Genomic DNA, 22,890 nt, shown 5'->3' with positions numbered 1-22,890 from the left:
CCAAACTTCCTATTTATTTTCACAACTTGAAGAATCATAATCCTAGTACAGTGGCCTATATACAAACAGATTCTGAAGATCGCTTTGATTGTTGCTTTTATGCCATTGGGAGCACGATAAATACAATAAATTTGTTCTTATTTAATATATACTAATTTGTAAAAAATGTAGAGTGTTTACGTGTTCCGTTCAAATATATTGCAGATACGAGCGTTCAAACGTTTTTGTCGTTAAGTCATAATTATGGATGGTGCCCATTTGAAGGGGGGTTTTAAGGGAACCATAGTGCATGCATTAGCTATGGATGAGAACAACCAGATAGTGTTTGTTGCACACAGAACATGCAAAAAAAAAAATTGGCCTTACTTGGACTTGGTTTCTTGAAAAAATGTATAAATGCATTGGTTTAGGAAAAATGATAAAACAAAGTATTGTTTTGGAGGCTTGTGAGAGCTTACAAAACAAATGTATTTGAAAATTTGTGGTATATATTTAGTTCTACTGGGCCGCAAGTAACGGCGTACCTATGCGAAATTCCACGTGCTAAATGGACTAGAGCGTATTGCCCGTCGAAATGGTATGATTACATGACCTCCAACAGTGCAGAGTCCATGAATGCTTTATCTGTAGATGCAAGGAAAATGCCTTAATACCCCTTCTTGAGTTCTTCCACCGTCTTTCACATGAATGGTGTAACAAGCGTCGCATCGATGGAGGTATGACTTTAATTTGGACTTTAATTAGGTCGAATAATAATTTAATTATATATATGTTCTTTACAGGGAAACGTTCAACAGTACTAACAGAGTGGGCTGAAAAAGTAGTTAGAAAAAAAGAAGAGCGTACGACAGGATGGTCCGTTTTAGGTGTTTCAGATGCAATATATCAAGTGCATGCTTTCAAACATGGTGACTTAGTTGATTTGAGGCAAGAGACTTATACACGCAAATATTGGCAAGGAACTGGTTTGCCTTGTGGTCATGTCATAATGGTCTTAAAGCACTTGAAAAAAAACTAACTTTAGACATTTGTCTATAGACGCTTACAAAATGGAAACGTATTGAAGTACGTATGAGGAGGTAGTTTAGCCCCTTCCATAACCATGTGATTGGGAGCTTCCTGATGAGATGATGGTTGTTAAACCCCCGATAATGGATACACGTCAAGCTGGTAGACCGAAAAACAAAAACAGTATCTCGTCACAAGGTGAGGAACCTATAGTAAGAAGGTGTAGTAGATGTGATAGTACAACACATAATGCGGCGACTTGTCTGACCTTGGTCCCAATGAAGCAAAAGAAGCCTAAAAAAGTAGCGCGAAGTTAGGTAGTAAGACAAAAGGGAAAGGGACGCAAGGCAAGCACCGGGCACAAGGGACACACGAGACGCAAGGGACGCACGAGACGCAAGGGACACAAAGAGAAGATTATTGTTTGACGTTTGATTTGAATGATTGATGTTATATTTATAATTAAGTATGTTATGTTTCAGAAGACGTTGATTCTGTACTTTGATTACTCTATCAAGGGAATTAGCTAATGAACATAACACAACTAAGGCTTATATAGAAAATACATTACTCAAACAATGAAAACACAATAAAAATACATATAGATGACCTAAAAACATAAGAAGCGTACAACATTTTTTTACCAATTATTAACTCCGGGAACTGCTTTGGATACTTTTCTTACTCCATTGTTATATAGTCATCCCTAATTCTCATTTTATCTTCAAAATGCTCTTTGATTTTCTTTTTCTTGATATTTATCCATTGTTCGGCCTTTTTGCATTCTGATGCAATGAATTCAATCCCAGGATGACTGTTTATCCTGTTTTTGTTGTTCTTCAGCCCATTGCAATTATTTCATAGTTTCATCGGACATATATGGCCCATCCGAAGAGGCTGTAACAAAAGGGTCGATTGGATCACAGTAGTAACAATAAACTTCGTTGCAGGAGAAAATTTGAAGATGAACTCATAATGAAGTTGAAAAAGGATATGTTTTTTATATGAACTCATAATGTCAATTTATACACCGTTTAACTCTGTGGAAGTAACTTGGCAGTCTGCTGGTAGTCCGCTTAACTGACTTGTCAGTCCGCATAACTGACTTGGCAGTCCGCGGAAGTAACTGGCAGTCTGCGTAACCTATCTTTTTATATAATAAAGCTTGTATCTATATGAAATTCACATCTTTATTCACAAAATGGCGTCTAATGTACCAACTTCTTCGAATGCAGCAAATCCGTCAAATGCAGTAGCTTCGTCCAATGACACACGTCCATGGACGACAACAAAGGTGTTGGTCCTAACACGATGTTGGATTATTGTTTACGCGGGTGTAGCAACAATGAATCCCCCTCATTGCCTTGCAAGTGATGATTGGTCCCGCCTAATAGCTTTGTTCAACCATGAGGTGGGAGAAGGACTAGAATGGCTAAAACCCGATATTGTTAGTAAATGGATGGATTTAAAGAAAAAAAGTCACATGGTCCAATCGATGCTACAATTATGCTAAAATGCGACACTCTCGTGCAGACGATGAAGAAATTTTTGAAGAAGTGAACGGATATTACATTTTCGAGTTTGATGGAAATGAGTTCGAGTATGAGGACGTTTTGGAATCTCGTTAAAAATAAACATTTTTCATGTAGACGACTCTTTTATTTGTAATATTTTATGTAATGTTTGTCAGTCCTTTATCTTATTCGTAATGTTTATGTTTCTGCTTGTTATTTGTAATGTTTTTTTATTTGAAGGTAATGTTTTTTTATTTGAATGTTTGTAATATTTGTTTGTGCATTCTATTTCAAAAAATAAAGGATAAATAACATAATACAAACATAGTAAATATAAATAACCATTGAATCAAACATAGTACATATAAATAACCTAATACAAACGCAATATAAGTTAAAAATACGGGAGATCTTTCAAAAGATTTCAAGGGGCTTCATAGCCGAAAATCTCTCTGTTGCTAATGGATTTGTATTCCTCTTTAGCCGCCTCCAAGACGTCTTCCTCAGTATCATTCACACGTGCGTCTTCAATATTCTTATGAAGATCGTTGAATAAAAGAACTTTTGTTTTCAATTCATACAATTTTGCTGCCATATCAAGGGTGTTGCGATGGTTTTCTGAGATGGTTTGAGTGTCAGTGTTAAAGGTATCGGTTAAACGGGGCCAAAAAATTATATCATTCAACATGTTGTTCTCGTATACATTAATATATGCACGAGTTAGAAGCAAGTACTCCTCAACGGTCTATGGCTTTGAACCCATTGTGAGAGATACAAAGTAGATGCAACGATATAGATTAGATGAAATGATACATATCATTTTATAGTGAAATGTAATTTACGACTTCTCAGTCCGCATAACTGACTTGGTAGTCCGCGGAAGTAACTTGGCAGTCCACCTAACTGACTTGTCAGTCCGCATAACTAGTCCGCATAACTGACTTGGCAGTCCGCGAAACGAATATAATAATAAATAAAAACACATATTTATATCAAATATAGGGGACTCGCCAATGGGAGCAAATTGATAAGTCCTTCGAAAGATAGGGCTTCCCGAAGATGCTTGAATCGTTGAAGTATTTAGCTACTCAGGTTAGTATATCGACCTCATAAGTAGGTAATTATTATCAATTTGTTTTGTTAATTTTAGCACATGATCGTACTAATCAACTTGATTTCATGGACCTGTGGACACGCTTTTACAATGAAATAAACCCTTTCCTATATAATATTTCAAATGAATACATGACCATTTTACCCTTGCTTCCTATTCGTACAATTTAGGTATTTAACAAAATATGAATGTCATGTACAATGTAGGTTATTTAACAATAAGTGTACATGCTCAAAGTATAAATATATGCTTTAAAAATTATAATTACTTACTACATAATTTATATGAAATATTCCATTTATAAAGTAGTTATATTCCTTCTATTACTATGAGCAACAAAAGAAATTGAACTAAAAACTTAAAATGTTATTAAATTTTAAATTTAAAAACGTATTTTTACCTAAAATCACGTAAAAATAATTTACCGATTAATTCATTGAAACCGTGGTTAATAAGTTTTCTAGTATATATATAATCGTGATCATGACTTTAACAACCATGTCAATGGCCATATTCATTGTGGTTCGTACGTCTACCTCTCTTAAAAAGAAAACGTGTACATCTTATATACATAAAGCTCGTCTTGGACATATCATATGATTAGAAGAAACAAAGATGTCAAGATTTTATGAAGAAAACTAAGGTGATGTTTGGTTCGCAGAATGTTGATAAAGGAATTTGAATTGGATTTGGAAAAGGAATATGTTTGGAATTTGAATCCAATTCCATATGTTGTTTGGTTGGCAGGAAATGGAATTGGAATTAATTCCAGATTCTGTTTGGTTCGCATGAAATAGAATTGGAATTCATGTAAAATGATAGAATTATCCTTTTTGTCTATTTTGCTTAATTTTACCTTGTTTTCTAACTTATATGTAAAGATACATATATAAAATATAAAAACAATAAAATTTTGGTTGTGGTGGCAGTGGTGGTGGGGGTGGGGGTGGTGGTGGTGGTGATGGCGACAGTGATGGTGGCGGCGACAGTCGTGGGTGGCGGTAGTGGTGGTGGTGATGGTGGCGGTGGAGTTGATTGTGGTGTCAGTGGTGGTGGTGATGGTAGTAGTGGCGGCTGATGGCAGTGGTGGTGGCGAAGGTGTGGTGGTGGAAGCATTGGTGGTGGTTGCGAGTGATGGTAGTGGCGACGTTTGTGGTGGCGGTGGCGGTGGTGGTAGTGGTGGTGGGTGATGGTAGTGTAGTTAGTGGTGGCGGCGGTGGTGGTGGGTTCGGTGGCGGTGTTGGTAATGGTGGTTGTGGGTGATGGCGGAGGTGGCGGTAGTGGTGGGTGGTGGCTGTGCAGTAGTGGTGGTCGGTGGCGACGGCGGCGGCGGTGGTGGGTGGTAGTGGAGGCGGCGGTGGTGGGGGTGGGGGGTGGCGGCGGAAGTCAGTGGTGGTGGCGGCGGCAGTGATGGGTGGTGGCAGCGGCGGGAGTAGTGGGTGGTGGAGGCGGCGGCGGTGGTGGGTGGTGGTGGTGTCGACGATGGTGGTGGTGGTCGGTGATGGTAGTGGTGATGGGTGATGGTAATGGCGGTGGCGATGGTGGTAGTGGTGGTGGGTGATGACAATAATGGTGGGTGATGGTAATGGTGGTGGTGGTAGTGTTGTTAGTGGTAGCGGCGGTGGTGGTGGGTTCCGTGGCGGCGTTGGTAATGGTGGTTGTGGGTGATGGCGGAGGTGGCAGCGACAGTGGCGGTAGTGGTGGGTGGTGGCTGCGCAGTAGTGGTGGTCGGTGGCGACGACGGCGGTGGTGGTGGGTGGTGGCGGCGACGACGGTAGTGGTGGGTGGCGGCGGCGGAAGTGGTGGGTGGTGGCGGTGGTGTTATTCAAATTCCTTTCCTTTAATGCCAACCATACGCACACTAAGTTTTCAAATTATTGCATTTTGTGACTAGGATTTAGTCCCAAAATGATAAGTGGACTCTATGTGCCAACCAATCAGATTTTCAGTGGACGCAAGATCCAAAAAATGATATTCCTACCACATATATTTATGGGGTCCGTCAAACACCTCGGGAATATAATAAAAAAAACTGAAACCTTTTCTAAAACTTGATATCGTAAAAAAAAAAATCGGTTGATAACAAAACACTTTATATATAAAAAAATGTATGAAACTCCAAGCAATAGATTTATTTGTGGGTTGAATTCGTAATATCAGGTTGATCATATTTGCATTTATCTTAAAGATATCATAGATATATTCATAAATTATCTCTATTTTTTTAATACATATAAATTTACAAAATACGAGTAAAAATATGCCTACATGTACCTCGTGAGTCGTGAATGTATAGGCAATACCATAAAATTTAACATTTTTATTTAGCATGAATATTACAATAACATAAAATTTAACAATGTTCTATTTATTACATCAAACTATTATTTAAGTAAAAAGATATTTAAATTGATATAACTTAAAAGTAAATATTAATTTAACCATCATGGGTCGTAATTATATTATTTCAAGAGAAGTTTCTGAATGTGTTTTATGTAATTAATTTGAGAGATTTTTTCTCCGGTTCCATAAGATGGCTGTCATTTATTTTTTTAAAAAAAGTTTTATTTATCTATTAATTTTTTAAATAGTTTTTCTAAACGCTCAAAAAACTAATTGATTAATAACCAATTTCAACCAATAATAGAAGAATAAAACAACCATCCGATTTTTTTCTGAATGTTTTATTTAAAATTATATATGGACCATAATAAAAGTATATAAAACCCCACAAATTCTTTAAAAAAAATGAAAAAGAGAAAGTGGTTCATATATGCAAGTTGAAAAGTCTCCAGAACCTTCTTTAAGTTCATGCGGCTGAAACCATGGGCGTATGTATTAATTTACCATTTTAAAAAGGAACTTTCTGAAAGGAGAAAGACCAACACTCATCTGAAGATTTTATTTTCTGTGCAACTGTCTCTCATCAATCTCCTTTCATGTCATCTGCTTCTACCTGAACGATCCTTAAAAACCAAAATCTATAAAAGTTAGATTTTCTCTCTCTTTTTATCATGCAGTTTATGTGTTTGACCTTTTGTCTCAACCAATTTTCTTGATCTATTTCTCTTGTTCTTTGTTAAAAGTATTATCTCGAGTTGTGTTCGTTTTAATTTTCAGGTTTTGGGTTTTAGGGTTACTGCGACATTTGATGATTCCATTTAAGATTTGATTGAAAAGACTCTGACCCATAAAAAAAACGTCGTATAATTTAGTCGATTTCACCATGGAACCTTTCTACCCAGTTGTAAAGGAAGAATACCCTTCTAATAAGCAATCTGTGATTATAAATATGCCGCAACCAATGGAGGGTCTACACGATGCCGGACCTCCACCTTTCTTGACAAAAATATACGACATGGTGGATGATCAAAGTATGGATCACATTGTTTCTTGGAGTAGAGGAGGTCAAAGCTTTGTTGTATGGGATCCACATGCTTTCTCTGTTAATCTCCTTCCAAGATACTTCAAGCACAACAATTTCTCCAGCTTTGTTAGACAGCTCAATACTTATGTAAGTTTCATCTTTCTTTCTTTCTTTATTATACGATAGATATGTATCTTTACTCATGTGTTTGATACATATATATATGTCATATGCTTTATTTTAAGAAAGTTTATGATCCCTAATGTGGTTGAAGCTTGTTAGTTTCGGAAATTTTGGTTTTTTGAATGCAGGGTTTTAGAAAGATAGATCCTGATATATGGGAGTTTGCGAATGAAGGATTTTTAAGGGGGCATAGGGACAATTTGAAGAACATTAAAAGAAGAAAGACGCATTCACAACCAATCTCACAACAAGCTACAAATCAACCTTGTGTGGAAGTTGGAAAATTTGGAATCGATGGTGAAGTCAAACATCTGAGACGTGACAAACAGATTTTAATGATGGAATTAGTGAGGCTGAAACAACAACAGCAAAATACCAGGGCCCACCTTGAAGCGATGGAAATGAGATTACAAGGAACTGAAAAGAAGCAGCAAAAGATGATGAGTTTTTTAGCAAAAGCAATGCAAAATCCCGATTTTGTCCTGAAGTTGGTGCGCCATGGGAAAAGGAAAGATGTTGAAGAATGTAGTATTATGAACAAAAAGAGACGAATGATTGACCATGGTGAAGGGTCAAAGGTAATTAAAGATGAACCAGAAGAGTGGGAAATGTCTGAGTTAGATGCACTTGCTTTAGAAATGCAGGGAATTGGTAGATCCAAAAGTAATCAAGAGGAAGTAGCTAATTATGATCTTGATGATAAAGAACTTGATGAAGAATTCTGGGAAGAATTGTTTACTGAACAATTTGGTATGATCGAAAATGAAGGTTTATAAAGTTGAAGGCCACAAGTAGAGAGCGATTTCTACATTGCTATTGGTTCATAATCCATGAATAATCACCTTCTTGATCTTCCATTGTTCTTAAAAAAACGTTTATTCTTGATCTTTGTAGCTAGGTACAGATGATGATGATGATGATGATGACGATGATGAAGATCTTGGACAAATTTCATGCTGATTACTAGAAGTTGGTTGGTTGACTTCTATCTGATTTTGTATAAAAGAGTGTATCTAATAGACTGTTTTATATATCATGTTAATTCAAGTTTTCTTTCCCTTTACAGGATACAGAATATGAAAAGCACTACCCCTTCACCAAAATTTTAACTTTCTCATCTCCTAAATTCATATTTTTTTGGGTTAATCTCAGTTTTTTTAGATCTGATCCTCTCATGTGAATCTTATCTTAATTATCAGACTGGAAGCATTTTCTTGGCCAGATTCAAGTGCTTGTTCAAGGTTATCATTTGGTCTTTCTTGAACTCCCAATATTAATTACTAGAAATGAGATTTAATTGATTTAATATCTGGAAATTATATATATGATGCCCTTAATGAAATTCGTTCTTTGGTAGATTGCCATGAAGATACCACATATCAGAAGATTCTTTGGCTGCTATTTGGATGTCGGCTAAAATATACTAGTTAATGGTACACCTGGTATTAATTATTATTTGGTATTTTTAAATAAAAATGATAATGATTGTGGGACCCATATGCGTATTCATTATTGTGCAAGATATTTTCAATTTTAAACAGGAATTAGGTAAAATAATTGACAAAAGAAAGAATCAAAGAGCCATACACTCTTTAATATGAGCCTATGAGGTATAAGTTGTTGTACAATATTGTTTCGTATTTGAGAAATGTTGCTCCATAAAGATGCATGTTAGTGTGATCATATTGTTACAATCAACTATTTAATCTGGTTTTTTAATTGTAAACTATTATAGAAATGTGAAAAAAAGAAAATAAACAGATTGTTGGGATATGATTGGATGTATGGATAGGAAGCAAGTTGGTTCTTTTAATGAGTCACTTTCATTAGGTGATGCTTGTGAATATGTCAAGTTGATGTAGTTAAATGCCTTGGAAAGTTGACTTTTATGCAATTAATGTAAGGGTCCTTTACACATGTGAAAGTTGCACTTTAATAAGTCTCATGGTGTGACTTTGTGATTTGACTACAACTCTTTGTACTTGAAAATATTAGGAAGTATACTATAATAGATAAATTGCTTGAGTTTTATAGGTTCTTTTGGTAATTATGAGATCAAAGTCATGTACATACAGATTTAAACAAGATTTAACCTAATAAGTAAGAACAAATTGAGTCACATAGCAACCAATTTGTCATTTTTACGAAATAGGAGACATACTTTACTTCTTATCTACAACTAGCAATCAACTTGCATTTTTCTTTCCGATTTAGGCAATATAAAAACTAGAAACACAATAATGCTGATTTTCAAATGTGTCAGATCATGTCGCCATGTGAGCTTCCACAGTTCCACATCATCTGTCATGTATACATTTATGTTGAAGTGGAATTTTCTATAACTTCAGTAACTTAAAAAAATTATTTTGTGTGAACCTTTTTAGTTTTAATTTATTTTCATTTGTTTTAACTGTTTCAACTCAACTCAAAAGGAATGACACATAACCCCTTCTAGTTTATATCCACTAAATTACATTAAAAGTCATCCAACCCACACAAAAAAGCAAGGGTACATCGGGTCAATGGTCGTACATCATGGATAAAACATAAACTAAAACTCAAAGTATTTTGAATTTATTGAAAGAACAATTTCAATTTCAATTTCAGTTTATTAACACACTCTCTCCACAATACGAAAGCTAATTAAACACATCCCTCACATAATTACTACGCACACATAAGTTTTTTTTTTTTTTTGAACAGCTAAATGTCCATATATTCAAACTAGCAATAAGCTAAAAAAACAATTACACAACATTAATTGGTTTTTTTTTTTAAACCAATCCACCCAACTAGTCGAAGTTTTTCAGTTTCTACTTTTAAAACATTTAAAAAAAAAAAAGCAAATCTTTAATAGTGTCTATTATGATATCATTTCTTTGTTCCCTCTCACCAAACACTTTTCGAAACCACCAAATAACCCACCCCATAGTAAACACAATCAATTCAATCACCTATTTTATTTTTAAGAAGTAGAGTTGGACGTCTTTTCCAAAGGCCTCTCCACCGATGTTTTAAAAACCGGTTTTTTAGTTGAACCGGTATGTTGACCGTTTCACGGTTCAACCGGTTTAACTAGGGATGAGCAAAAGGACCGAACCGGCCGGAACCGGCCCGAACCGGACCTGACCCGGGAACCGGCTTCGGCCAAAATCAAGAACCGAACCGGCCCGGCGGTTCTACCGGTTCCCGGTTCCTACCGGTTCTTGTCGTGTCTTCAAATGTTGGAACCGGTCATCGAAAAATAGCATCATACGGTTCCGGTTTTTGCCGGTTCTACCGGTTCCCGGTTCCAAAAATCCACAAAAATAACGTCCCGGTCCTGGCCCGACCGGTTCCATCGGGTTCCGGTTCCGGTACCGGTTCCGGCCGGTTCCCCGGTCCATATGCTCATCCCTACATATACATACATATATAAAGTATGAATTTGATATTTATCAGTTCAAACATTAAAAATACACATAAAAATACGTTGTAGATGAATCCAAATACATTAAATTAACACATAACCATAAGTTTTAGTGTTTTACATCAATCCATATACGTCAAAAATAAAATAAAGTATAATACCGAAACGAAATATCGTTTTAGATGAATACAAACACATCAAAAAACTTTATAACATTTACCATATGTTTTTATTTAGAGAAAACTAAATAGATTTGAAAAAAAATCACCAAAGTTTATTATGTAAATGATTCTTTTTCATGTGTTTTTATTCGGTTTAACCGGTTCAACCGGTTTATTTTGACCGGTTCAACCGGGTTTATTTAAAAACTGGTCGGTTCAATCCGGTTCAGAAATCAATGTAAAACCGGTGATGGTTGAACCGCTCCTTCTCCCGGTTCCCGGTCCAACCGGTTCGACCGGCCGGTTCAAACCGGTTTTTAAAACATTGCTCTCCACACACACACAAAAAATAATAATAAAAATAAAAAAATCTTATGAACCTATCGGTTCCATATTGTAACATCATCGTATACTTTTTAGAAGCGTAAAACGATAAAAGTAATTAGGAATTAATAATAACTAGAACAAAATAAGAATAATAAGAATAATAATATAATTAATGTTAATTAAAAAAATATATAAGTAGATAAAAGTAATTAATAAAATATTGTTCAGGGGACTAAAATGGTTGATTAGATACTTATTTTCTAGAGGTTCTTGTCTGTAGGGACCATTTTTTCCAAATCTGAAAGTTAGGGGTCAAAACTGTTAATTTTTTGAACAAGGGCTTTTGTCCCATAGGCCTTAATAGGTAAACCATTTTATCAATTGAGCCAAACCCTAGCCCATGGGGTGCACCCCCACCGGTTTATAAAGGTGAGAGAAGGGTAACGGTTTTTGGACCTCATCTCAAGACACCATCAGTTCTCTTTGCCATCATCAGAATTCACCGTCGGCCGTCGGTTTTCCATACTAGAAGTAGAAGGAAAAGAGGTGAAGAGGGCGAAGTTGTAGTTTCTTATTACTAGGGAACCTTGGGGGTACAATCCTTATTTTTTTTCTTCTTTTTCTCTCAAAAAGATCACACACCACCACTAATTGCCACCGTCACGCGGCGGTGGTGAATTTTTCCAGGGAACATCCCACCACCACCATAATGTCATTTAGGTGGTAGTGAGGTCCTTTGAGTACAACTAATTGGCTATATTGTTCATATGTTGCAATTTTTTCATTCAAATCTCTAGTTGTATTTGGGAATATGTTTGTGCATCTAATGACCACCATAAGACCACCTTATCACCATCCATCCTTGGGGGCTGATGTGAATTATTATTTCTAGCAAATTTCTTGAGTCATTATGTGCTTGATAGGGTTTGGTTGAAGAACAAACCCTTAAAACTCTTCTTATGAGCTTAATATGAAGAAAAGTGATATTTATGAGTTGAATTGATCAAGTTCTTAATAACTTGAGTCATTTGTTATTTGGTAATGAAAATACTTGGTTTCATGCAATTCCTGAAGATCCCTAGCCTATCACTAGCATGTTGTTCTAACATATCACAAGATCAAATAACAGTGTGGTAATTTAGGGTCTACTTACTGGCTCCGGATGATCATACACATCGCATCCTCAATTATTTTGAAAACAATTTGAAAATCATTTTCTAAAATCTTTTTCCTTAATTTGAGATTGGATTCACACGAGTGTTCCTCCAATTTACTCAAACCAAGGCTCTGATACCAAATTGTAACACCCATAAAAATCACAAGAAATTTAAACTTTTTAAAACCAACCCAAATTCACAAATTGTTTACAAACATAGTTTTCTAAACATTTTCAACATCAGAGTCTCCCAGAATTATAAGTGAAAACATGAGGATGTGTACGGTCATGCCTTCGCCTTCCCGCGGTCATCTGAAGTACATAAAACATAACCCAAAATTGTAAGCCAACGCTAAGTGAGATCCCCCAAAGTACCAACACATAAACAGATAACAAATACCATAACAACATGTCGGGTCCAATCAACCATCGGGTTGGAATACCCCAGGCCCATCAACCATCGAGTTGGAATGCCAATACACTATGGGTCCAGTCAACCATCGGGTTGGAATACCCCAGACCCATCAACCATCGGGTTAGAATGCCAATACACAACGGGTCCTGTCATCCTCGGGATGGAATACCCTCAGGTTCATTCAACCATCAGGTTGGTATGCCCCCGACCTGTTGGCTTACGCACAAAGTAGTAAAGCCTCATCCACCGACCAAATATGTGCACACATAACAGATAATCATATAACAGTCTACAGACAGTTAAACAGATCTTCTGATCACTAAGCATAGTACCATCCTATATACCAGGATATTGATCTAACAAATCACTACAGTACAATCGCATACATAATAGGATATTGAATCCAAAGGGTCGGCCTTGGTGCCTTCGACCCGCAAGTACAGTGAGGAAAACTCACCTCACAAACTAAACAGTAGCTAATGAGGTCCCGACTCCGAATCTCAGCTCAAACTGTCACCTATCCAACCAAATGACCAATTATAGTCAAAATCCCAAAATACCCTTAAGTCAAACTTGGTCAAAGTCAAAGTCAAATTGGTTAAACCTACTGAGTCAGTTGAGTCAACCCAGCCGAGTCACCTCCGAAGGTACGTTGGGCGTACTCGCCTTCTCGCATGTTGACCACCATCGGGGTGGTTGACCTCGTACGCAGGGCGTACTCCGAGTACGCTAGGCATACCCCCAGAAACTTCAATACTCATTAAGTGATTAATGACTTAAGCACTTGCGTCCATATTTCAGATCCAAGGCTAGAATACACTCTAGAGTCATAAAGTTTCCAACTTTATGATTTTGCATGCCCATAAAGTGCTTATTTCAACTTCTGAATCCATTAAGACATTCTACAAGATGCATGAAGCAAAACCAACCATTTGAAACCCATTTTTATGACTTAAGACCCTTCCAAGGGTCTGAAAGGACAGCTTAATGAGTCAAGAACATGCTTTTTTCATGAAACACCATATTTGGGACAAAAGTACCTAAAACTAAACCTAAAACAAGATCTACAAGAAACTACACCATGTTCAGAACTTGATACCTCAAAATGGTGCCAAAAGGTGGTGTGATCCTGGATCTAGAGAGCTTCACTCCTTCAAGGTGGTCTCCTCTTCTTTCCTTCTTCTTCAAGAGCACAAAACACCCACACACAAGCTTATAAATGCTTCACAAGTGGGATTATGTTTGCAAAAACGTAGCAAGAGGGTGGAGGCTGATAAGGTGAGGGAAAATGAGGTTATAATGGGGTTTAAATATGAGCCAAACCCTAAAAATTAGGGTTTGCATGTTGGGCACGTACGTCCTGCGTACCTACGTACGCCCTGCGTACTAAGGCGCGCCTTAGTTAGCTAAGTGTACACACGCACGCATGGCGTACTCCCAAATATCCCAAATTACGAAATTGCCATTAGGGCTTCCTATGCACACTTCCTTCTACTTAGGGACCCAAAATGCAATATAATAAAATTATAGGGTTAAAATTAGAAGTACCTTATCATCGGGATGTTACAGTTAAGGGGAATGTAAGCTCAAACTTCTTGGTTTTGTAAAATCCTAAAATTATCCCCTAACTTTAAAATATCATATAAAATCATAGGATTGTCGAAATTACTTGAAAAATATGTCCTAAAAATGTATGCATGTCTAGTTTCATCCATACTAAGGGCATGATCCAATTAATCACAATTGTACAGTTTTTACAATGGACACATGCTTGTATGGAAATCTCACTAATCATTTTGATATTTTTTGTAAAAATTCGATTTGAATATAGGAAGCTCCATTTTACATGAGGTATTTTTTTGGATTTTTGTAGGAATGTGTAGTTTCTTCCAAAAAAAATTGGTTGTTTACAATAGCCATTTTGTAAAATGTATAATTAAATCTAGAAAAATCAAAATTGCATGAAACCATGGATTGAATTTCGATGAAAGAGTCTAGTTTAACATATAATGTTTCCATGGAATGATTCTCATTCACTTTAGGGTGTTGATGACCATTTTCACTAATTGGTCCAAAAAAGTGGTCAATTTTTATAGTCAAATCATGAAATCATTAGAAAATGATCTATCTATACTATATATATACTATACTATAATAGAGGTCATTTTCCTTGCATGATATACTATAATAGAGGTCATTTATAATAACCAAAGGTAGGAACACTAACTGTTGACTCCATTATCCACGTAAATATTTAAGTGTGTATACCTACACGCCAGACACCTCGATCCCCAAACCTTTCCAAAGGATACATACAACCTTAATCACTACAAACGGTTTGGAAACCAACTCTAACAATTATGTTGTGGGGGTGGGGGGGTTGATGGTGTATGGGGATTAGCCCACACACAAAGATGGGCCAACACCATCGAAAAACAATTCAAAACCAAATAGCCAACCCAAATGCAATAAATGTAACACCTATTCCAAGTATTATTGGATCTATTTGATTTTAGGGTTTTGGCCGTGGACTCGGCGAGTTGGAGGATCAACTTGTCGAGTAGAAGTATTAATTTCGGACGCGGGATCGGGACCTACTTGACGAGTCGGAAGGCCCCGACTCGGCGAGTAGGAGTTGTAAAGAGAAACCCTAACTTTTAAGGGTTCGTGCCTATATAAAGGACTTATGGCTCATTTGTGGCCTCCTTCAGCAACTTACTACCCAGAGGAGAGCGTTTTCAGCCGTAAACCCTCTTTTGGTGAGAAAAAGAGCCTTTGTGAGCATCTTTTGGAGGATTGTGGAGATTGAAGGAGAAAGAAACAGGAGAGGAGCTGTAGATCCAACATCTATATCATATTGGCCATCAGTCTAAGGTAAAAAGTCGTGGCCTTTACCTCTAATTGCTTAGATCTCCTTTCTTGGAAGTGAATGACCATTTTTGGGGAAAAATGGAGTCAAGCTTGAATTTGGACTTATGGTTCCAGATCTGGACCTCCTTAGGTCCCCAATGGCATAAAGTTGCTCTCTTTATGCAATTCAGCCCCTTTCCATGCAGTGAAAACTTGTATGAAGACTAGTTTTGGTGTTATGGCCACGAGGGGCCTTGCATGCACGTAAAGTTTGCAACTTTACGTGACATCTACATTAGGGAAAGTTAGATCTGAAGTTTGGGATGCTAGATCCCACTGGCAAAGGCCGAAAAAGAGTGGGACTAAAGGAACTCGTCGAGTCCTTTAATCAACTCGACGAGTCTGCCAAGGAGTTTACGGCCAAGGGGTTTTCGGCTGGATGGGTTTTCGGTCAGGAGTTTCGGTTGAGAGTTTGCGGCCGCGAACATTAGGGAACTCGACGAGTCACTCAAGTGACTCGGCGAGTTGACGAGTTAAGCAAGAACTCGACGAGTGGCTGGCTATACTCGACGAGTTGAGGTCAACATGGACTGTTGACCTTGACGGTGGACCTTGACTTTGTCCAGGGTTGACCTGAGGGTATTTATGGGTTTGTGTCAAGTTAATCACCTGATGATTATGGACAGTTGAGAAGGAGCAGCGTGTGGGATATGTCTGACTTCAGCTTATCAGTTCAACATTCGAGAGGCGAGTCTTCTCACCATACCAATGGGTCTAAGGCACCAAGGGCGACCCATTTCATACTCGTTGTGTAGAGGTGTGTGGCATGATTTTGTTGTAATATGCGGTAGAGATAGCCTTCATGGCTATGGTAGAGATAGCTTTATAGCTAACGGTAGAGATAACCTTTATGGCTAATGGTAGAGATAGCTTTTACAGCTCACGGTAGAGATAGCCTTTATTGCTAACGGTAGAGATAGCTTTTATAGCTAATGTTATGTGGTAGAGATAGCTTGTATAGCTAATATGATATGCGATATGTGGTAGAGATAGCTTGTATAGCTAATGTGATATGTGTTATGTGGATTGTGCGTGGGGTATGCTCTGGGGAACTCACTAAGCTTTGTGCTTACGGTTTACAGTTTTGGTTTCAGGTATCTTCGATTTGGAAATGAAGAGCTCGGATTGATCGCAGTGCACACACCTATGATTTCCGCAATGAATGATTTTGGGATGAACTCTGATAAATGATTTACTTAACGATGATTTGAAATGTTCGAAATAAATGGTATCAATGTTTTAGCTAAATTAAAAATGAAATTTTTACCCTTGATTTTTGGGTCGTTACAATAAAGGCTGGTGGTGACAAAAGAAAATCGATCAGGTATGTCGAGCAGCAATAAACTATAGTAAAGAAATCATTTGTATGGATTCTTAGACAATATACCGGAAAACATGGAAAAAGAAATATTATTATATTGAACAGTTCTACCCTTCCAACCCTCGGATAAAGATAATATCTAGATGGAAAAGCAACAACCCGGACCAAGACACACACACACACACACACACACACACACATATATATATATATATATATATATATATATATATATATATATCATACATACTTATAAAGCTAACATTTTTTCTTGAATTTCATGCATTTGAAACCCCCATAAAAATTTGCCAACACCTCATGCATTTGAAACCCCCACACCCTTTCACCTTCAAAGTAATTAATCACACATAATCCCATTACAAGAAAATCACACTCTATAAGTTCAACACCTCATGCATTTGAAACCCCCACACCCTTTCACCTTCATTATATATGTAGTTATATTAGTATATTTTTATTACAAAAAGTCATCATTTGGTTGAAGATATTATGATTCAAAAGTTTTCATATAGTTGAAGCATTCACGATCCAAATATGATGATTTGAAGAAATGAGTTATGTCGCATCGATGGTAATTGTAATATGATTTTTTCTTTCAACCAAAACAAATGAAGCTTTTCTATTCTTTCTTTATATTCAATTTCTCATTTGATCTTTATATGTGATTTGTATGTATTACTCAATCTTGAATGTGACTCTCCAAACATCAATGTTTTGCTTGGAATATCTTTCTCATTCTTCTTTTTCAAGAAAAATATTTTGATTGCAGGTTAGTGAAGAATTGTCATCAAGTTTCTATGGTTGAATGGTGTTAAATAAAGAAAGAAGATTCAGAAAACGGATATAGGTTTTTTTTATCAAAGTAGACGAATGTTAGTTTTTTCTTTTGATTTAAACGTATATTTATGTAACATTTTTATTTATATATTCAACCACTCAATGTTCTTATTTATTTGATTGTAGTTTTTCTATTTTGATTATGTTTATTTTCTATTATTTTTTTGTTGGGTTATCCTACACAACATATTTACAAGACAATATTTAAAAGATAACATAATTTTTAACATTTGATATGTAATTATGATGACTTATCATGGTATGTTCTTCATATGAAAGTAATTTATCCATATTACTACGACAAGAATTACATATGACATTTACGAAAATATATATTATATGTGATTTGTTTAATATATATATGCACCTGTGTATGTTATAAATTTATAATTAAATATCTTTATGTTTAATAATTGAAGGGTTTAAAATGATGAATCAAAACCAATTATTTAGACGAATATAATAATAATAATAATAATAATAATAATAATAATAAATAAAATTTCCAAGTACCGTATTCATTTGAAACTCACACTACAACTCAAGAGTTTGCTAATTTATGTATATTTATTAGTTACAACTCAAGAGTTTTTAACTTATGATTATTAATTAGTAATCACTAATAACTTTTTATTTTCCTTTCTTTTATAAGGTTGTAAAGTTTTGCTCATTAAAAACATTAATGTATTTGAAGAGATTTGTGATTTAAATATGAAAAGTTAATATAAATGTTATAATAAATGTTTTAGTGTTTTTATGTTATTAAAAGTTGTAGTGTTTATTTTTCATATTTTTTATTATTCGTTATATATATATATATATATATATATATATATATATATATATATATATATATATATATATATATATATATATATATATATATATATATATATATCTTTTTTAATACAAATGTTATAGTAGATGTTTTTGTATTTTTATGTTACTAAAAGTTGTAGTTCATATTTTTGTTAATATATTTTCTTACCCGTTATATATAGATTATCATACGTTTAATATATAATCTACACAATTTTAAATGGTTTATAAAATTATTGTATATATCACAATGACTTAAAAATTAAAACTATAATCATCATATCATATCATATCATATCATACTATATTATAAAGGAGACATTTTTTCTTTCACCACATTCATTTGAAACTCCCAACTTTTCATATTTTCATACAATATGCTTAATTTATTAACTTAAATATGTTTTTAGTTGTAAACATTATCATAAATGGAAGAATTTGTGACTTATCAATATGATATACTGAATTTGTTAACTTCAATATATAGTTAAATAAATAACCTACATTAATATATCAAATAAGCTTAAAAATTTAGTGTAAATATTAAAACCTAAAGTAAAATATCAAATAATGTTTAAAAAAAATTCAATATATATTTTTTAACATAGTTAAAAGGAAAACATTAAATATAATAATAATAAAAGAAGCTAAATTGATGCATCGAATTAACTAAAAGGTGTCTGAAAACTATATTCTAACAATATATTTTTAACCTGTGTCGCGCAACGCGCGGGAATTCGTCTAGTATATATATATATATATATATATATATATATATATATATATATATAGAGAGAGAGAGAGAGAGAGAGCTAGGTTCAGGTATTCTAACTAATTATTGTGTGATTGTATGCATAAATATGGGCCAATCAAAATTAAATAAAATTTTAAATAATTAAATAAATAAACAAGGGTATTTTAGTAATTTGATAAATAGCTTCCACAAATAGTCCCTATAATCATGCTTGCATTCACTTTTAACCTAATTTCTTTTCTTATATACAACGTAATCGATGTTGACGTTGGTGACCTCTAGTGGCCGGAAAAGTTCATCATCTCATCTCACCATAGGTATTTTTTTCCAATTTTTTTTACTTTATTTATTTCAGTTTCTCATGCTTGATTAAAGGGTTGTTCTCGGAATTGATTTGTTGATTAAATATGAGATGTAGATCGAGACTATAGGATTTGGAAAACTTGTTTATAAAAAAACCTTTAAAAAAACAGTGTTCACAAAAATGACGGCCATGGCCGAAGTCACTAGGGTTATGTCTTCTACTTTTAAGTTTTTTTTTCATTGCAAATATAGTCGTATAACTTTTGATATTTAATTCTTTTGGTTTAATTCTCTCGTCTATTTTTATTAATGTAAAATAATTGATAATTCAGTTTGTATATGAAAGCACAAACTGGAAAATAAATATTGCAAAACAGTTTGTATATCAAAAAAAGAGTAAATACATAAGTGGTTTGAGGAACCGACAATGAGTCAAAGTTCACTGATAGCAGGTTGTTTTTGGAAAACTACTTGGCAAAATCTTTTCATTTGCAATTGTATTCAAAGAAACCCACAAGCTGTTCGACAAAATGCCTTCTCTTATTTTAACTCTCTTTTTCATTTTTGATGTGAATCAAATTGTGATTTGTGTATTTTCTACAATTGCAATTCTATCGGAATAGAATCACAAATTCCAATTCTGTCGGAATGGAATCATGAATTTGGTGGATTCGGAATGAAATCATGAATTTGGCGGTGAAGAGGTTTTTGGTGGCTGGTGTGGATTCGGCAAAAGGAGGTGAATGTGAGTCTTCCGCAGCAATTGAACGGGATCAACAACATAGGTAACCTTCTTGCTTTATTATTATTATTATTATTATATATATATATATATATATATATATATATATATATATATATATATATATATATATATATTAAAGTTGTGGAAGAAAGGAATAGTGAAGTTGGCATGCTTTGTCTAGGTTTGGCCCCTTCATTTACATATCCGGTCAATGTACTTCTTTAATTAATTTATTCATGTCCTTTTGTTTGTGTTCCATTCAACTTCCCATTTTTTTGGCAGAATTGGCCCCTGTATTATTGTTGGAAGTTAGGAATACTAAATTTGGATGTTTTTTTGGCAACTTTGCTCATTATTCTTTACCCATTTTGACACTTTTGGTCCTTGCAATGAATATTTTTACACTTTTTTTGGAACCTTTTAATATTTAAAGTTTGGCCACAAAACTTTAACGGTTTGACAACTTTGATCCCTTTTCTAAAAAGTTGCTAATTCCTACCCCTTTAATTCTCTAGCCATTTTCACATTTCTGGTCCTTGCAGTCAAAACTTTTACATTTTTTGTCCGGGGTAAAGCCCGGACTTTTCATCATTGCACTTTCTATGTCTGTCATATTTATCAATTCGGAAACAACATTGAAAGCTTCTGGCCCCCGCGTAGCGGGGGTAACCTTTCTAGTTATTATTATTATTATTATTATTATTTTGTGATTTGGAATCCCCGTTATGATGATGAAACAAGCAGAAGGGTCGAGCAAGGGGGTGTTTGTTTGATTTTGATTTTGTTTTTCTTTTCTTTGTTTAGACAAAAAATCAGTTGAGTGTTGATGGGTTTTGGGTTTGATTGTTCTTGATAGAAATGGATAAATGGAATGGATTTCTGGGGGTTAATGTTTTACAGGAAATTGTTTGTTTTGCTTGAGAGAATTTGATGTGGTGTTTATTGCTTGAAATTGTCATGGAAAGAAGATGAAGCAATAACAATGAGTGGTTGTATTTCTTATTTGCAGGTATACATGAAATCAAGAACAAGAATGTTCTAGTTTTATTGGCTGGGAACGAAATGAGAGATATCGAAACAAGACAGGGTACATATGAACCTTACAACATTCTACTGGAATGGAATCTTGAATTCCGATTCTGTCATAATAGAATCTTGAATTCCAATCTTCCAAAAAAAATGGATAACATTGTATGGGATGAAGATGAACAATGACCACCAATCTTCCAAAAAGAATGAATTATTCTAGCAGAATAATATACAATATAAGGAAAAAACTATATGTAATAGTATATTCTGGTAGAATGATTTATATATCGTGTTTCTTTGTTATTAATAAGTGTAACATTATCATAAAATATTATATAAAAAAATTTCTTTTCTAAGAATGTAATGAAAAAAAATTAATTTATTCAGAGAGAGAGAGAGAGAGAGAGAGAGAGAGAGAGAGAGAGAGAGAGAGAGAGAGAGAGAGAGAGAGAGATCGTTTTTGTCTAGCTATCAAGCATCTGGAAGACCACGTAGCAACATCCAACAATATACAGCCAAACTCCACTAGTACCTAAATAAGTATCATCGAACCGAACTCCTCTATTAGGACTAGGAATCAAAATTATTACCTTCACTCACAAAGCCTCTTTATTGTTAACAAATCTTCATTCCCATTTTTGTATGAGCGCGTAACTTAGAGTCTGAGAGACTTCTAATATCTAGTCCTCCTTTTTCTTAGGATGCCAACACCATGATCCATTTAATCCAAGTCATTTTTTATCCTCTTCATCTCCTCCCCAAAAAATCTTACATAGGTAGTTTCTATGAATTTAAAAACATAAACCGACATTAAGATAGGGGACATGTAATGTCCCCAGATATCCTAAAGAGCCCAACAACAGCTTCAATAAATTTGATCTATCACCAATAGAGAACATTTTATTCTTCTCTTTAAAATGCTTCTTTGTAATTCTATCCATCACTATTTTCCAACCTTTAGTTCTAGCTATGTTATCTCCAACCGGGAGACCTAGGTAAATAAACGACAATTTATCCGACTTACATCCAATCAACTCACATCCATTGAAATCATTAAAATTCACCCCACACCATACATACTCGACTTTAGCATGTTCATCTTCTAACCTGACACCAAATATAAACATTGCAACACAGTTACAATATATATGATATTTTCATTAGACGATACATAAGCATCATATGCATAAAACATATAAGATAAAACCAAACCATCATCACTAACTTTCGAACATGCAAGTAAATATGCAACTATCGAATCTTCAAAAGCGACATGCAATGCTTCCATGGAAAGAATGAAGATAAAAAGAAAAAGAAAATATTATTTTATTAGACCCCTCTCTAGTTGAAGTTCTTGAGTTGGACTACCATTAACTAGAATAGAAAACCTAGCGAAATTGAGACATGTTTTGATCCACCCGCTCCATTTTACTCCTAAACCCATAAACTACATATCTTATTTTAAAAATTCACAACTTGGAAAATCATAAGTTTTCT

The 22,890-nt window shown here is 34.8% G+C and overlaps 1 protein-coding gene across 2 annotated transcripts; it reads left to right on the top strand.

Moving 5' to 3' along the window:
- Positions 1 to 6,444: 6,444 nt before the first annotated feature.
- On the top strand, positions 6,445 to 9,075 carry LOC145131701 (heat stress transcription factor A-7a-like). 2 transcript variants are annotated; one of them, XM_079066359.1, is made up of 5 exons: positions 6,445 to 6,625; positions 6,757 to 7,150; positions 7,315 to 8,159; positions 8,253 to 8,427; positions 8,544 to 9,075. In XM_079066359.1, exons 2-3 carry the CDS (start codon positions 6,863 to 6,865, stop codon positions 7,960 to 7,962), a joined length of 936 nt encoding a protein of 311 aa, XP_078922485.1. In that variant the 5' UTR covers positions 6,445 to 6,625; positions 6,757 to 6,862; the 3' UTR covers positions 7,963 to 8,159; positions 8,253 to 8,427; positions 8,544 to 9,075. The 2 variants fall into 2 exon arrangements, with proteins under 2 accessions (XP_078922485.1, XP_078922486.1); XM_079066360.1 differs by having other exon boundaries at positions 6,445 to 7,150; positions 7,315 to 8,163.
- Positions 9,076 to 22,890: the final 13,815 nt, after the last annotated feature.

Source organism: Lactuca virosa, chromosome 8, assembly GCF_052849685.1.
Source record: "Lactuca virosa cultivar CGN04683 chromosome 8, Lactuca_virosa_CGN04683_v6, whole genome shotgun sequence".
NCBI lineage: Eukaryota > Viridiplantae > Streptophyta > Magnoliopsida > Asterales > Asteraceae > Lactuca > Lactuca virosa.
The sequence above is the reverse complement of the archived record's forward strand: the minus strand, read 5'-3'. Positions and strand labels throughout refer to the sequence as shown.

Coding starts and splice junctions, on each gene's coding strand:
- LOC145131701 (XM_079066359.1), top strand. CDS start 6,863: ATGGAACCTTTCTACCCAGTTGTAAAGGAAGAATACCCTTCTAATAAG. Junction 7,151..7,314: donor TTAGACAGCTCAATACTTAT/GTAAGTTTCATC, acceptor TTTTGAATGCAG/GGTTTTAGAAAGATAGATCC.